Genomic DNA, 15,465 nt, shown 5'->3' on the forward strand with positions numbered 1-15,465 from the left:
TACAAATGTATTCCAACCATACTTATTATTTTCAGTTAACTCTACAAATTATTCAGCTGGTATTTATATTGTTTCAGTTACTGTTTAAATATTTTCATTTACAGAAATGTATTCCAATAACTCATTATTTTCAGTTAGAGTTTTACAGTTTTCAGTTGGTCTTTATATTATTTCAGTTACATCTTTAACTTTTTCATTTAAACAAATGTATTCCAATCAAACTTATTCTTTTCAGTTAGTGTTTTTCACGAGAAGCTGCGTCAGTCTTCACCTTCGACTTCAAACTGCATTACGTACAGTTACATTAACAACAGCAACATTAGAAAAACACAACAACACACTAAAAATTTGAAGAAAAAAAATTCAGCGAAAAATCCAACCAAATTATACCGAGAAACTTCATCTCTGATCCTCTTAACCATATTTGCGATGTAGTATGTTAAATCAATTTCCGACAATAATCAAATATAGAATTTCGAACAAAAATGGAGTAAATTGGAAGAGAAGAAAAGCAAAAAAATCGAGAGCAAAAGTAAAAATAAGAAGAAATTTTGAAAGAAGAAGAAAGATTGAAATAAGAACAATGAAGAACGAAAGAAGTTTAAAAACCGTATAAAAACCTAACTGTACCGTTAAACAAAAACAAAGAAAAAAAAACCAAAAAAGCCTGCGCACGTTTCTTATAAGTGAAACTTTTGGGCTCAACCCGTCCGACCAAATACATTGGGTCAGACGATCTGACCCAGTAGTTTCTAAATAAGTAAATTGGTGTATGAAAGTTGTTACATTAATAGCAACATTACTAGTATAAATAGCGTTGGTATTTTCTGAGTGCATCAAGAAAAAATCTTGCGAGCACATACTTGTGTGAGAAAAGAGTGAATTGTCAGTAACTTTATAAAACAAAAATTCTAAGATATTATTTTACTATGCTTTATTTTATTAGTGATATAGCGCATTAGCATTCCATCGAAGAGAACATGCCCTTATTACATAAGATCTCATAACGTAACACCATAGCAATTAACGTGATCTACATCATTTCCATGATTAGGTCATAAAATAAATAGGTGTAATTGTAGTAAAAAGATAGGAAGGAATTTTCAAGCAAAATCATAAAAGATTGAAAATCAATTGCAAGTAAAAATATATTTTCTTGATAATGGAGATGCAGTTCAATTGTTGGGAATCTTCTACTCTCATGATATATAAAAAATATAGTCATGTAGAGCTTTTTTTATTCGCTCAATAAGTACTTTATTAATATTTAATTGTTATAATCTTTACTAATATATAATAAAATAAATTTAAGATAAAAAAAAGCATTGACAAACGCGCACAGCCAATACAGACAAACTACAAATAATAAGGAAAAAGTATATGTTAAAATACAACTCCTACTTTGGTCAAATATTGCTACTCTAGATGTAGATTGTAAAATCTACTTTCCTACACCCCCTCCCTAAAGCCTATTGTACACCTTAGTTAAAAAAAGTTTGCCAAGCATTAATTGCTAGTGTGAAAGCAGTAAAAGCAATAGTAGAGTGTAGTAGTATAAATAGGTGTTGTATGTATGTTGCAATGCGTGCTCAGCCAACTTTGAGTGTTAGCTACAAGAAGTAGTAGTAGTACTACGATAGCTCATTTGTCAGTGGAGTAAGGAGTAAATTCTATCAATTTCATGTAAGAGTGTTCTATCACTCAATAATATGTGTGTTTAGTGTTTAGATGTCAGCAACACTTTAATTCTTATATCCACTTATTTGTTGTTAATCTTTCCACATTATTACCCAAAATATCCTATAATTGGTATCAAGAGCCATTCGTTCCGTTAAATTTTTTCGGAACCATTTTTTGGCAAATATCGGTCGGGGATCGATATTATTGCAAAGCTATAGTCAAAAATATTTTTGGCTATCTTAACGGTCGGAGACCGTATTGCAAGGTGATTTTCAATCAGTGCACAGTCCGATACTGTGAAGTTTGTTGGTCGGGGACCATGCTTACTTGCGTATGTCGAGCAACACCAAGTCACAAACGGCGGATATTGCTAGTTCATCTAGTAATATTGATAAACTCGATAATGGAAACTACGGTACGTGGAGTACACGTATGCAATTCTATTTGTTGGGACAAGATCTTTGGGGTATAGTAGGTGGTAGTGAAGTTACAATACACCAAGATCCAGAAGAGTTAAAGAAGTGGAAGATTAGGGCCGGAAGAGCAATGTCCGTGCTAGCAGCAACAGTGGAGGACGAGTTGCTATACCGCATCAAGGATGCGAAGACACCCAAGGAGGCGTGGGACACCCTTGCATGTTTGTTCTCTAAGAAGAACGATGCTCAACTTCAGCTTCTCGAGAATGAGTTGTTGTCGATCCAGCAGAACAACATGACGGTGAACCAGTATTTTACCAAAGTTAAAACTTTGTGTGAGCAAATCACAAAGTTAGATCCTGAAAATGCTATCACAGAGAAGAGGATGCGCAGGATTATTGTATGTGGCTTAAAGCCTGGATATAGTAGTCTTGTCACGGCGATCCGAGGTTGGGCTACACAACCATCTCTAATTGAGTTTGAGAATGTGTTAGCCAACCAGGAGGCTCTAGAAAATCAGATGTCTGGAGTTTCCGTCAAGGATGAAGAGAAAGCTCTTTTTGGCAACAAGAAGTCAAATAAGGGAGGTGATAAGACAGGCGAGTCAAGTAATCAACTGGCAAGTCAAACAGACAGTATGGGGATTCAGAAAAGGACAATATAGAGGAGGCTTTATCGAGGGGAGCTCGACAAGATCGACAACAGGATGAGAAGGAAGGGAAAAATCAAACACGACGAGATGTCGTGTGTTATAACTGCAAGAAGAAGGGACACTATGCTCGAGACTGTTGGTCCAAACCAGCAGAAGGGAATGCTGCAACTTCAGTGGAGCATGAAAGATGAAGTGAAGTCGAGTGGGATGCACAAGCATCCTATGCAGTTGAAGAGGAACATATCTTCGACATGGAGGCAGTGTCACCCAGAAGCATAGAGCCCAAGGAAGTTGCACTTGTCGTAGTCAACGACAAAATGATCTATGACGAAGATGACTGGATCATGAATTCTGGTTGCTCCAATCATGACTTGAGACAAAGAGAAATTTCTGAGCTTGTTTGAGTACAAGTGTGGTCGAGTTGTGATAACAACAAACAACTCAGAATTGTCAATAACCCATATTGGCAAGGCAGTGGTGATACCACGATTTAGCAACAAGCAAGTTCAGCTGGATAATGTCTACCATGTTCCTGGTATGACAAAGAATCTGTTGTTAGTTTCACAACTGACGGCATCCAGAAACCATGTTATTTTTGGTCCTCGTGACGTGAAGGTGTACAAGATGATGGAAGGAAATTCTTCTCATATCTTAGAGGGACGACGTCTTGAATTAGTCTACATGATGTCTGTTCAAACGACATATGTAAACAAGGCGAGGAAAAATGAGACAACTGATTTATGGCATGCACGTTTGGGTCATGTTAGCTACAACAAGCTCAAGGTTATGATAAAGAAGTCGATGCTCAAGGGTCTTCCTCAACTAGATGTCAAGGACGATAGAGTTTATGTTGGATGTCAATTTGGTAAAGCACATCAACTTCCATATGAAGAATCGAAGTTCAAATCAAAGGAACCTTTGGAGTTGGTTCACTCAGATGTGTTTACTCCAGTAAAGCAACATTCGGTGAGTGGTTTACGCTACATGATCACTTTCATCGACGATTTTTCAAGATATGTCTGGCTTGATTTCATGAAAGAGAAATCTGAAGCATTTGGCAAGTTCAAAATGTTTAAGGAAACAATTGAAAAAGAAGTTGGCGACAAAATTTGATGCCTACGTACAGACAACGGAGGATACATCCAGAAAATTCTCCCAATACTTGCAATATTGCAAGATCCAATGCTAGCTCACTTGTCCAAATACTCCACAATAAAATGGAGTAGCTGAAAGAAAGAATCGACATCTTGTAGAGACATGCAGAAGCATGTTACATGCCAAGAACGTGCCACCATGTTTTTGGGTCGAGTGTATGAGAACAGTGAAACATGTGACAAATCGATTACCTCAGGCGAGACTAGATTTTATCTTACCATTTGAGAAGCTAATAAAGATGAAGCCAGCAGTGAGCCATTTTCGAGTTTTCTGATGTGTATGCTAATTCTTAATTCCTGAGCATATGCGTAGCAAGTTTGATAAAAAGGCTAATCGTTGTATCTTTGTGGGAGACGATGATCAGAGGAAAGGTTGGAGGTGTTGTGATCCAACAACAAATACATGTCACGTGTCACGAAATGTGGTGTTTGATGAAGCGAGTCTTGGTGGTCACCACAAGTTGTATTATTGCCAGACTCGAAGGACATCGAGGAAAAGCTTCAAGAAAAGGTGGATGAGAAAGACGAAGGTTAGTCTAGTCAAGATGGTGGTAGTCTTGAGATGGAGATATTCAACCTACACCAACAGAAAGAGAGAAAAGATCATGGCAAACAGGAGCGCATCATAGAAATACTGAAGAAGAAAGGCCAAGTCAAACTAAAGATTTTGAAGAAGAAGAATCTCACCCAGCACTACGCGGGTCCACAAGGCAAAAAAAAGCCAAATCCAAGATATGCAAATGCTGCAATGGATGAGTATGTAAAAGAGCCAAGTAGCTATGATAAGGCAGCTCGAAGGAAAGATTTGAGAAAAGGCATGGAAGAAGAAATTGAAGCTTTGCATCATAACGAGACTTGGGAGTTAGGGCCAAAGCCTAAAGAAGTTCAACCTATTTCTTGCAAATGGGTATACAAAGTGAAGACTAGACCCGATGGTGCCATTGAAAGGTACAAGGCACGAATAGTAGCTCGCAGTTTTTCTCAGCAATATGAGGTAGACTACGATGAAACATTTAGCCCAGTTGCTAAGATTACTACAGTTCGTGTTTTACTAGCACTTGCAGCTAGTAATTCTTGGAAGCTCTGACAGATGGATGTCAAAAATGCATTTCTACATGGTGAGTTGGATAGAGACATCTACATGGATCAACCTAAGGGGTTTAAGAGTCATTCCTATCCATACCATGTATGCAAGTTGAAGAAGGCGATCTATGGTTTGAAGCAAGCACCACGCGCCTGGTATGGAAAGATAGCGGAGTTTATGTTACAGAGTGGTTATTCTGTAGCATCAGCTGATTCAAGCTTATTTATGAAAGCTCGATATGGAAAGTTGGCTATAGTTCTTGTATATGTGGATGATCTTATTATCACACGAGATTTTGAGGGAGGAGATTCAACAAACAAGAGCTAATCTTTCAGTACGATTCCAAATGAAGGAGCTCCGAGAATTAAAACATTTTCTTGGTCTTGAAGTGGAGCGGACTAATGATGGGATATTTCTATGCCAACAAAAATATGCCCGTGATCTTCTAGAAAAATATGGAATGGTCGATTGCAAGCCTATGTCAACTCCAGTGGAGGTTAATGCACGGTTATGTTCAGTCGAAGACAAAGATCTAGAAGATGTAACCATGTACAGACAATTGGTGGGAAGTCTTATCTATCTCACGTTAAGCAGACCAGATATTGTATATGCAGTGAGTGTGATTAGTCGATTCATGCAAAAAACCGATGAAGCGTCACCTAGAGGTAGTACGTCGAATATTAAGGTACGTGAAATGAACCATTGACTATGGAATCCTGTACAACAATGATAAAGAGTTTGAAGTTGTCGGATACTGAGATGCTGACTATGCTGGTAATCTTGACAAACGTCAGTCAACTAATGGTTATGTGTTCAATCTGGCGTCTGGAGCAATCTCTTGGTGTAGTAAGAGACAACCAACAGTGTCACTGTCAAGTACAGAAGCAGAATATCGAGCAGCAGTTATGGCAACACAAGAGTGTGTGTGGTTGGCGCAATTACTGAAGGATCTGCATCAGCCAATTGATCGGGGAATCAAGTTATGATGTGATAATCAGTCTGCGATACGTTTAGCGGAAAATCCTGTTTTTTACGCTAGGACAAAACATGTGGAGGTCCATTATCATTTTGTCCGAGAAAAGTAACTACGGGTTGAGATTGAACTTGAACAAGTGAATATGGAGGACCAGGTTGCTGATATATTCACAAAAGGTCTTGGAGGACCAACGTTTGAAAAGTTCTAGAAACAACTTGGTATGATGTCGAGACTAACTTTGAGAAAGTAGTCGTTGAGGGGGAGTGTTAAAATACAACTCCTACTTTGGTCAAATATTGCTACTCTAGATGTAGATTGTAAAATCAATCGTCTTACACCCCTTCCTAAAGCCTATTATACACCTTAGAGCATCACCAAGGTGGGTTGGTCTTAACTAGTTTTTATGTTTTTGTCATTCTCTCTCCTTCTCCCCTTCTTACACCTCACATCCCACTAAAACTCCCACCAACTCATCTTTTTTTTTTTTGTCACAATGGTGTGGTTGGTCTTACTTGATTTTTCTATTTCTCTCTCCTACTTTTACCAAACCCCACCATATACAATGTTTATTTTTTATATAAAATAGATGATTTAAATTAATAAAAGCTAATTAGATTACATTAAATTAATTACGAGCTAATTAGCTTACGTTAAATTAATTACGATAAATTAAATTACGTTACAAGCTAATTAGCTTAGTTAAATTAAATTAGCGTTAACTTAAGATTATAGTAAATATGTGTTAATTAGCTTACTTTAAATTATATTAGCGTTAACTTGACATTAAATTAAATTAGCGTTAACTTGATTGTATTAAATATGGGTGGTTTGGATTATTTTGGGAGTAATTAGGCTTATTTGAATCCATAATATTGACTTAGTTTAAGTAATATTAGTAGGTAGGAGAGAATAATTAGAAAAAAAAATATACTAGGAAGGAGTGTGGTAAAATATATGAAATTTGGGCTCATTTTATAGATAAAAATATTTTATAGTCGTTATTGTAATTTTTTTTTTAATTTTAACGTCAATTTTTTTTACCGTTACATAATTTGTAACGTTACAAATGATGCTCAGATTTTTAGCCAAGAAAAAGTGTTGAAAAGCACCACTTGGCAGCAATAGATTGGCTGCTCAGTGGGATCTGACGCGCGTCAGAGCCACTGACAGCTAATCTGTCACATTTCCCCTTAAACGCACAACACTGTGTTATTTCTTTTGCCTTTTATCTTCTAAACTCAGCGTTTACATGCTTTGGCAATAAAATAAAATAAAAATCTGCCAGTTTTCTTCGCCACGTGGCTCCTCCTTATTAGGCGTGTGCACGCCATCCGATGTGTTGTTGGTCTGGAATTCTAGACCAACCAGCTCCAGGACCAAGTACCCTAATGGTTAGACCAATTAAAACTAGTTTTACTATTTGTTAGACCAATTAAAACTAGACCATTGTATATGCTCTTAGTTGAAAAAGTTTTGCCAAGCATTAATGGCTAGTGTGAAAGCAGTAAAAGCAATAGTAAAGTGTAGTAGTATAAATAGGTGTTGTATGTATGTTGCAATGGTGCTCAGCCAACTTTGAGTGTTAGTTACAAGAAGTAGTAGTTGTACTATGATAGCTTATTTGTCAGTGGAGAGAGATTGTTAAGGAGTGAATTATATCAATTTCATGCAAGAGTGTTCTATCACTAAATAATATGTGTGTTTAGTATTTAGATGTGAGCAACACTTTAATTCTTATATCCACTTATTTATTGTTAATCTTTCCACATTATTACCCCCTAAATATCCTACAGTGTCAATTAAGTTATTTAATATGTGTGTTTTTTTTATTTAATAATTGGTTAAAATAGTAATACGCCATCCATTTCTACGTTTTGAGAAATATAAGGTATAATGACGGGTTAAAATGAATCTTATAAAGTGATCCAAGGGAGGGAAAACTGGAATAAGCGACATGGAGAAGAAATAAAGGAGAATATTTATAGTACACCTGGGTGTATCATACTCATGGTACACCCAAGACTATTTTCTCCAAATGAGCAAAATAAGCGAATGAGCAAATGAGCAAAATGAACAAATGAGCAAATGAGCAAACATTTCGACTCATTTAAGAAAATGAGCAAACACTTTTATTACAAAATGAGCAAAATGAGCAAATGAGAAAAATGTCCATATGAGCAAATTTGGTGTCAAATGAGCACCTGAAGTTCTAATTTATTACAAAAATACCCCTGGGTGTACCATGCTCATGGTACACCCGGGTGTACCATGAGTGAACTCGAAATAAAGTGAGAATGGTAAGAAAAAACCATTTGTAGTACATTTTATTATTAAAATTAATGTAACTTTTACATAATCAAATAGACAAATATATAAATGTTCTTGGCCTCCAAAAGGGTTCTGCTACTGATCAAGTGATCAAACCATAAAGTGTTTCTCAGGTGATAGGTACCAAACAACTAAATAATACAGTTTTGAGGCCTCCAAATTCCAATACTAACAAGTAACATAGTGACAGAAAATATTCCAAACCATATATATGTTACATAGCAAAGTAGACTCCAACTGTGAGTGATTTAGCAACCCTCACCCTCTGTTCCCCATTTTCTTTTCATCTTCAGTTCGGCTGTCTGATGATATCGTATTTTTTCAGAAAGAAGACGTGTGTCGACAGGGTAGTTGCGACGTAAGAGCTCCCACAATTCTGGTTTTTCAGACTCCAATGGAAGTGAAAGCAAAGCAGTTGGTGAGGCATCGCAATTTAGGTGGGTGGACAACTGCAACCTTTTCAGCTTTGAACAATCTTCTACATTGAGCACTTGTAGAGAAGTGCACAGGAGTAACCCTCTATATATGCTGCTCAACTTTGGTAGCCCTTTTAGTTGTAGAATCCTTAAACTAGGAAGAGCAAATGTGGGTTCGGTGTATAGAAATAACTCTTCTATCTCTAGACAATTAGACATACTAACCTTTTCCAATGACGTACACAGATGCAGGTCCCTGTAAATTTTTCTCAACTTAGGTAGATTTCCCAACTCTAAGGTCCTTAAGTTAGGGAAAGCAGAGATGGGATTGGGTTTCGAATAGCAAGCATTCGATGGATCAGGTACTAGTGTCGTGGTGATCACACTTTGTGTTGATGAATATGATGAACAAATGCTGCTATCTCCTTCAAATACTTCTTCTAAATTCTCGCAGTTGTGGACTTCAAGGTATTCAATAGATGATAGTAGTGGTCGCTCTTGTTGTAGTAACTTGTACGGAAACACCACCTTCAACTTTGGACACATCCTGATAAATAATTTCTTGATATGGGAAAATGTTGCAACTGATAGTGAGTTAGTTAAACCTCTCAGATCAGGCATATTCACCACCCATAATAACTCAAGGGTGTCAAGAGAGGGAACTATGAAGGAGTCTGGTTGCGTTGCTTCCGATATTAAAATGTACTCCATTCCTTTACACTCTTTTAACAACAAAATTTTCAACTCTTTTGCTCCAGCCAATGAGGGTAACAAATTTCCTAGACTTTCATACTTCAAGGCACTAATATTTCTCAGCACCAGCACCTTAATTGTGCTTGGTAATATTGGTAGCTCCTGATGCTCGCAATCAGCGTTAAAGACCATGGATGTAATCCGGACTCTCTTGTCATAACCCTTCAATATATAATCATCAGAACCCATGAATATATCATCTTTATAAACCTCAAATATATGATCTTCATAATTCGAGGAATACCCTGAGTGATGCCCAAACTTTCCCTTAAGCCAAAATTCCTCCCAAAATATATCGCACACCTGCGAAGAATTTATCAGTTTATTGAACCTAATCACATCATCTACTATCGTCCAAACTCTAGGGGTTAGCTCCTCAAGATGCTTCAACCTCTCAATCCCCTCAAGTGGTATAAGAATATAATTGAATGATTTGGTATAGGAAGGAAGCCTCAAAACCCTCAGTTTTGTAAGCTTTGCTACTGATACATATTGAAGAACTTCACATCCTTCAAGTAAGAGTGCTCTTAGATTTTCTAAATTGGAAACACTATCTGGTAGAGTCTCAATCTGAGTGTGAGACAAATCAAGAACAGTGAGGGATCTCATGTGCGTAAAGAATGATTCAGGGATTTGCTTAAGTTTATAATTATAAGAAAGCATCAGAACTGCAATTTGCGGGGTCACAGGTGCCATGCCACAAGGTATCTCCTCTATTTGGTTACAACTCAACGACACGTTCTTCAAATCCTCACTCCACTTCTTCTCTTCTGGCAATTCCCTTAGCTCTAGTCCTGATTTTACCATGAAGCAAGGAAGATTTCTTGTTATCATAATTGCCATGTCTCTTATCAAATCATGCATCTTGACACATATTTTCTGATCCAAACGATCAAAGACTGACTCCAATAAACACAAGTTTTCTAGTCTATTCAAGATAGCATGTCCTTTTACTACTTGCTCTTTTCTGCTCTCTATTTCATCTAACAGTCCCTGATCAATCCAGAGATCTATCAATGTTTTTCTTTTTATTTCCAGATCTTCAGGATAAAGTATGCAGCTTAAGAAGCAGTTCTGGACCATCTTGTCATTCAGACGATCATAACTGTACTGCAATATTCGGAGCACATCATCTTCCATGTCAGTTTGCTCACGAACATTTTTCAGCTCATTTAGAGCATTTTGCCACTCATGAATATCAACTATCCCACTCATACTACGAGCCATTGTAGTAATTGCAAGTGGTAAACCGCAACACTCCTCAGCAACATATCTAGCTATTTGTTTAGCTTCCACTGTGAGAATGTCATAGTGCCTGAGCTTGTCAACAAACAAGTCCCAAGCCTCGTCTTCTTGGAGAATATTAGCCTTGATGACAAAGTCGCTGCATCCCATTTTCCGACACAATTCTAGTGAGCGAGTGCTCAGAACAATCTTGCAACTACTAGCTTCGAGGGGTATTCCAACATCATCTTCTGAGAATAATTTCCACATGTCATCTAGGATGATAACAGTTGGGCCATTAGCAGCTAATCTATTGTGTAAAATAGCAGCTCTCTTCCTTGCATCACCCTCTTCAAAACTTTCCATGCCAAGTAAGTTGGCAATTACTTCTTGCAATTTGTGCACACTCCAATTTTGTGAGACAGTTACCCAGTAAACACGCCCATAAAGGCTAGATTCCTGCAGCAGCCTGTTGTGTATCTGCAACAAGAGTGTAGTTTTCCCTACACCTCCCATTCCATACACGCCGATGATGTGGTGTTTGTGATTATGTAACCAGCCTAGAATTCTTTCATAATTCTGTTCAAAATTTGCTCCTACAATTTTTTTACCCACCAATAATGGCAATCTTGTGCTCTCTTGATCAGGCAACACAAGCCCATATGGGAACTTTCCTTGTCGAATAAGTTCATCAACTTCTTCAATCAATCTGTCTATGCAATCACTGAGATTGGAGTTATTCGAAAATCTTTTACCTGGACTACCATCCTTCATTCTGCTTTCAACCTCATATTTTTTCCCTTGCACAGCAGTTAGCCATTGATGAACCTCTTTCCTTTGCTTCTTTCCTGGCTGAATCTCAGCATGCTCAAGCTCCGTGAGGACATCAGATTCTCGAGCAATTAGAGAACTCATTCTATCGCTAAGAGCCCCAATCTTTTGTTCTACTGCAGAGTTGCTGGACAACCTATATCGAAGCCAATTCATCTGGATGTGATCCAAAAGAGACAGTTAAGAGTGTTACACACCTACACTACACATTTCCAGCATCATGCGTGGACAAAGTGAAACTATACAACTGCTGGTATGACAACTTTAGGAAATTGACCTAGTCTCATAATATATGATATATCTTCTAGATAATATATGTTTGGCTACTTTGTAGCAATATAGTTAATAGATGTTTTTTGTTGAAATAGGTGTAGCAATTACGATTGAGCAAATTATATATTAAATCAAAAGTTCATAACTGTTTACCTGTAGATAAGACACTTTATCTTACTACTAAAAATTGATGGGAACTGCACAAATTATACTTCACACAATGATAGCGAAAATTTATAATCCATTATATCTTTCTTGGACAATGGGTGCTGGATAGTGTCCAGGAAAAAGGTGGTAATATCACGGAGAATTGAAGCAAGACTAATTCGATCCTAATATTAATAGAAAATGAGAAACAGAGAAGGAAAAACTTGCTAAAGAAGAGAAGATTGAATAAATTGTTCATTAGTATACTATGATGTCTGTACTCAGATTTGAAGCAATCCTAGCAGATAGTTTTTTGCTATAAGCAGCAAAGGAACTTAGTGAGGAAGAACATCGGAAAAGCAAAAGACAGAGCATGAAAACAGCAGACAAACCAAGATAAACTTGGGACTTTGATGCTGATATAAACCAAAAATTACCATACTTTTAGTATTCTAATTAGTAATAAAATATAAACAAGAGATGCTGGGCACAGACCTAATCTTGTAGATTATGCATCCTATATCAAAAGAGCATATCTATTCTTCATTTTTTACAAACTGAAAAAGAATTGCTATGACGTTTTACTATCATGCAACCGTTAATGAGGCTTTTGCTTCTGTTATATAATGACTGAAGTTAACTTGGTTGGTTAATACGATCAGTACATGTGCAAGTTCTGGCAAACGCGTGACAGAATATCTCATGGCATAACTGTAAGTATTAAGAGGTGAATTAAAAAAAACAGCCCTAAGACAACCAACAAAACATTCATGAAACATAAAGTAATAAAGACCAATGAACCTGAAAGGCTGAACATGCTGGAAGGAATTTATGAAAAAAAACAGTCTAGATCAGGATCAGCATACCGTTGCCTGCTTCTGCTTTGATATGATGATGCCTGTAAAACTAGCTGTGGCTTCAACTTTTCGGTTATCAGAATTCAGCAGTTAAATGACCCAATAGCTGTGAGTAGACAATAACAGAACGACGAATATTAAGAAAGAAAATAAGTGCATGCTAATCTTTGAAATTTGATGCAATAGTCAAAGAAAATGCGCTTAAGGCTGTTTTTCCTTCTTGATTATAATATGGCTCACTTGAGGTGACAATTTGGACCAAATCCTGATTGGAACAAAATAACAAAATTCGTAATGCTATTTTTGTTTCTTTTCAGTAATAAATTTGGTAGCACTGTAACAGGTATGAAATACTCATCAATTTACACTACAAGTCTACAACAACTACATTGAAAACACACGCAGCAACGTAATAAACAAAACAAAAACTTTCTACTGTAATTTCTAATGCAATCCATTTCATTTGCATCATCACTTTAAGTGCAAGACTTAGCTTAATAATTGCTCCACCAAATATACCTTGCAACTAAGTATTGCTATGAGATGGGAATATGAGATAAAAGACCTATGTGTTTGTTAGTCATATAAGAAAGGAACAGCGAACATAAGATCAGAAATTGTGCATGAAAGATAAAGAAATTGCTTTCCTATGTCTCACAATCTTCTAACTGATTGTAGGAAATTCTTATGGTGAAGACAATGAAGGACTTGCAAAGATCAAGATGACACCCTGTTCTTGAACTTGGATATTAATACTTGGGCACCTTCATTTGCTTTAAACTTTTTTTGTGTGAAAACTGAAAAGTTACCTCTACAAGTATAAGTGACTTACTGACTTACAGTATCGATCATAGAATCATAAGACTTTATTATCCCAGACTTTACACTTGAATACAAACACTTGGAGAATATAATATGGAAAAGATCACCTAAAAGGCTAAAACCATGAAAAAGAACTGTCAAGAAAAATCAACTTTTGCATCTTAGACTAAGAAATACCAAAAGAGTATATTACAGATGAAGTCCTTAATCTATTAAGCAAAGAAGGAGCAACAGTTACTGAGAAAGCATACTTCTTGGAGATGCCAGCCTCCACTTATATGAATCATAAAAATTCAAAAGCAAAATACTGGAAGATCAGCACACAGTTCAAAATCATATTTTTCTATTATTTGGTCATCGGCTAAGCAACAGAACATACGGGGTGAGCCACTTTACAGAAAGCTTCAGCCTTTTCATATACAACAATAGAGATTGCATTCAACAAGAAAAAAAGTGCGAAAATTTCTGCTACAGCAACTTGACTGTTAATTGATAAAAATAACCACCTTATCACAATTCACAAGTGAGCTTCAGGCCATACACCTATTGTAAATTGTGATGCATGTTGTCGTACTAGAGTTTCTTCACAAAAGGGCCATATACCCACGACCCACCCCTCCAATGCCTTGTATGAGCTTATGCAATAATTCTGAACCATGAACATTAATTAAGCTGGATAAGAACAGTGTCGTCTCGCGTCTGTCAACAAAACTTAAAAGCTGATGTGCATCACCGGGATGATGCTGCTATAACTATTGCCATGTATGTGGGTGTTTGGGGGAGAGAAGCTAAACAAGATGGATTAAGAAACACAAAGAAGAGACACTGAGAGAGGCAGCAGGTTCAGATTTTTGAATCCATATAAACAAAAGTCTTGTAGGGAGCTACAAGACAATATCCTACTAAATATGCACTCTAACTTTGGTAAATCCCACAACCTTAATACCCTATGGAAAGAGTAAGCATAGGATGGATAGGATAGGAATCCCAAGGGAGAAGTGGCTGAAGGATAGTTAGCTACTGCAAATCGGCCATATTCGTAAGTCATCACTGATTAAAAGAAATACACAAAGGTGCAATGGGGTTTTACAGCTCTTATCAGTGATATAAAATGTAATAATTTGCTCCAATTCTTCACTGTCAAGTCAACCACTTTGATCTCCCTTGTATCTTGTAATAGAGGCACTGGTTGTTGTACTGTACACAAGCCAAGATGAGGTTCCATCCCAAAATCGATTGGTAATAGGAGTAGGCCATTAAGCTTATATGTTAGTCCTCATCTCTCTCTTTCTTCAATGTAGGACAAGCTCAAAAAGTTTTTGATAAGAATGAGATGTTTTAGATAATAAAATAAACAAATGTGGAGAAAATGTTCATTTAACTACATTAAACAAAGCAAAGCTAATGCCTATTTACAGGCTTACATCCTAACAACACTAACTACAAAATGGCATATAATAAAAGGAGAAAGTGGGTAGAGAAGCCCAACGTTTATACTGCAGTACTCCCAAGTAGTTAACAACCATTAAGTCACTAACATTGATGACTATAGTCAACACACATGTAAATTAACACCTTAACAAAAAGCATCATGGCATAAAGTCTTTACCAGCTATCAAGTACCAATAGTTACAGCTATGAGGCCTCAAATACTAATATAGTGAGAGTAAGTCTTCCAAACATTTAGTGACACTCCAACTACGAGTGTTTTAGCAACCCTCAGTATCCCCTTTTGTTTTTAGTGGCAGTTGGAGCGTCTGATCACTCTGATGATATAGTATTTCATTCAGAAAGAAGATTCAGGGTAGTTGTGACATAAGAGCTCCTGTAGTTCTGTTTTTCGAAATCCATG

At 36.8% G+C, this 15,465-nt stretch overlaps 2 protein-coding genes across 2 annotated transcripts; one reads left to right on the top strand and one right to left on the bottom strand.

The window, feature by feature from the left end:
- Positions 1-5,332: 5,332 nt before the first annotated feature.
- Positions 5,333-5,972, top strand: LOC109134717 (uncharacterized mitochondrial protein AtMg00810-like). Its single transcript, XM_019248776.2, has 2 exons — positions 5,333-5,671; positions 5,781-5,972. Exons 1-2 carry the CDS (start codon positions 5,333-5,335, stop codon positions 5,970-5,972), a joined length of 531 nt encoding a protein of 176 aa, XP_019104321.2.
- Positions 5,973-8,260: 2,288 nt separating this feature from the next.
- LOC109134718 (putative disease resistance protein At4g10780) lies at positions 8,261-13,077 on the bottom strand. The gene is made up of 2 exons (XM_048642745.2): positions 12,801-13,077; positions 8,261-11,670 (listed from the first exon to the last, which is right to left on the bottom strand). The coding sequence occupies exon 2, from the start codon at positions 11,668-11,670 to the stop codon at positions 8,539-8,541; it is 3,132 nt and encodes a 1,043-aa protein (XP_048498702.1). The 5' UTR covers positions 12,801-13,077; the 3' UTR covers positions 8,261-8,538.
- Between the last annotated feature and the right edge of the window lie 2,388 nt (positions 13,078-15,465).

This window comes from Beta vulgaris, chromosome 4, assembly GCF_026745355.1.
Source record: "Beta vulgaris subsp. vulgaris cultivar EL10 chromosome 4, EL10.2, whole genome shotgun sequence".
Lineage (NCBI taxonomy): Eukaryota > Viridiplantae > Streptophyta > Magnoliopsida > Caryophyllales > Amaranthaceae > Beta > Beta vulgaris.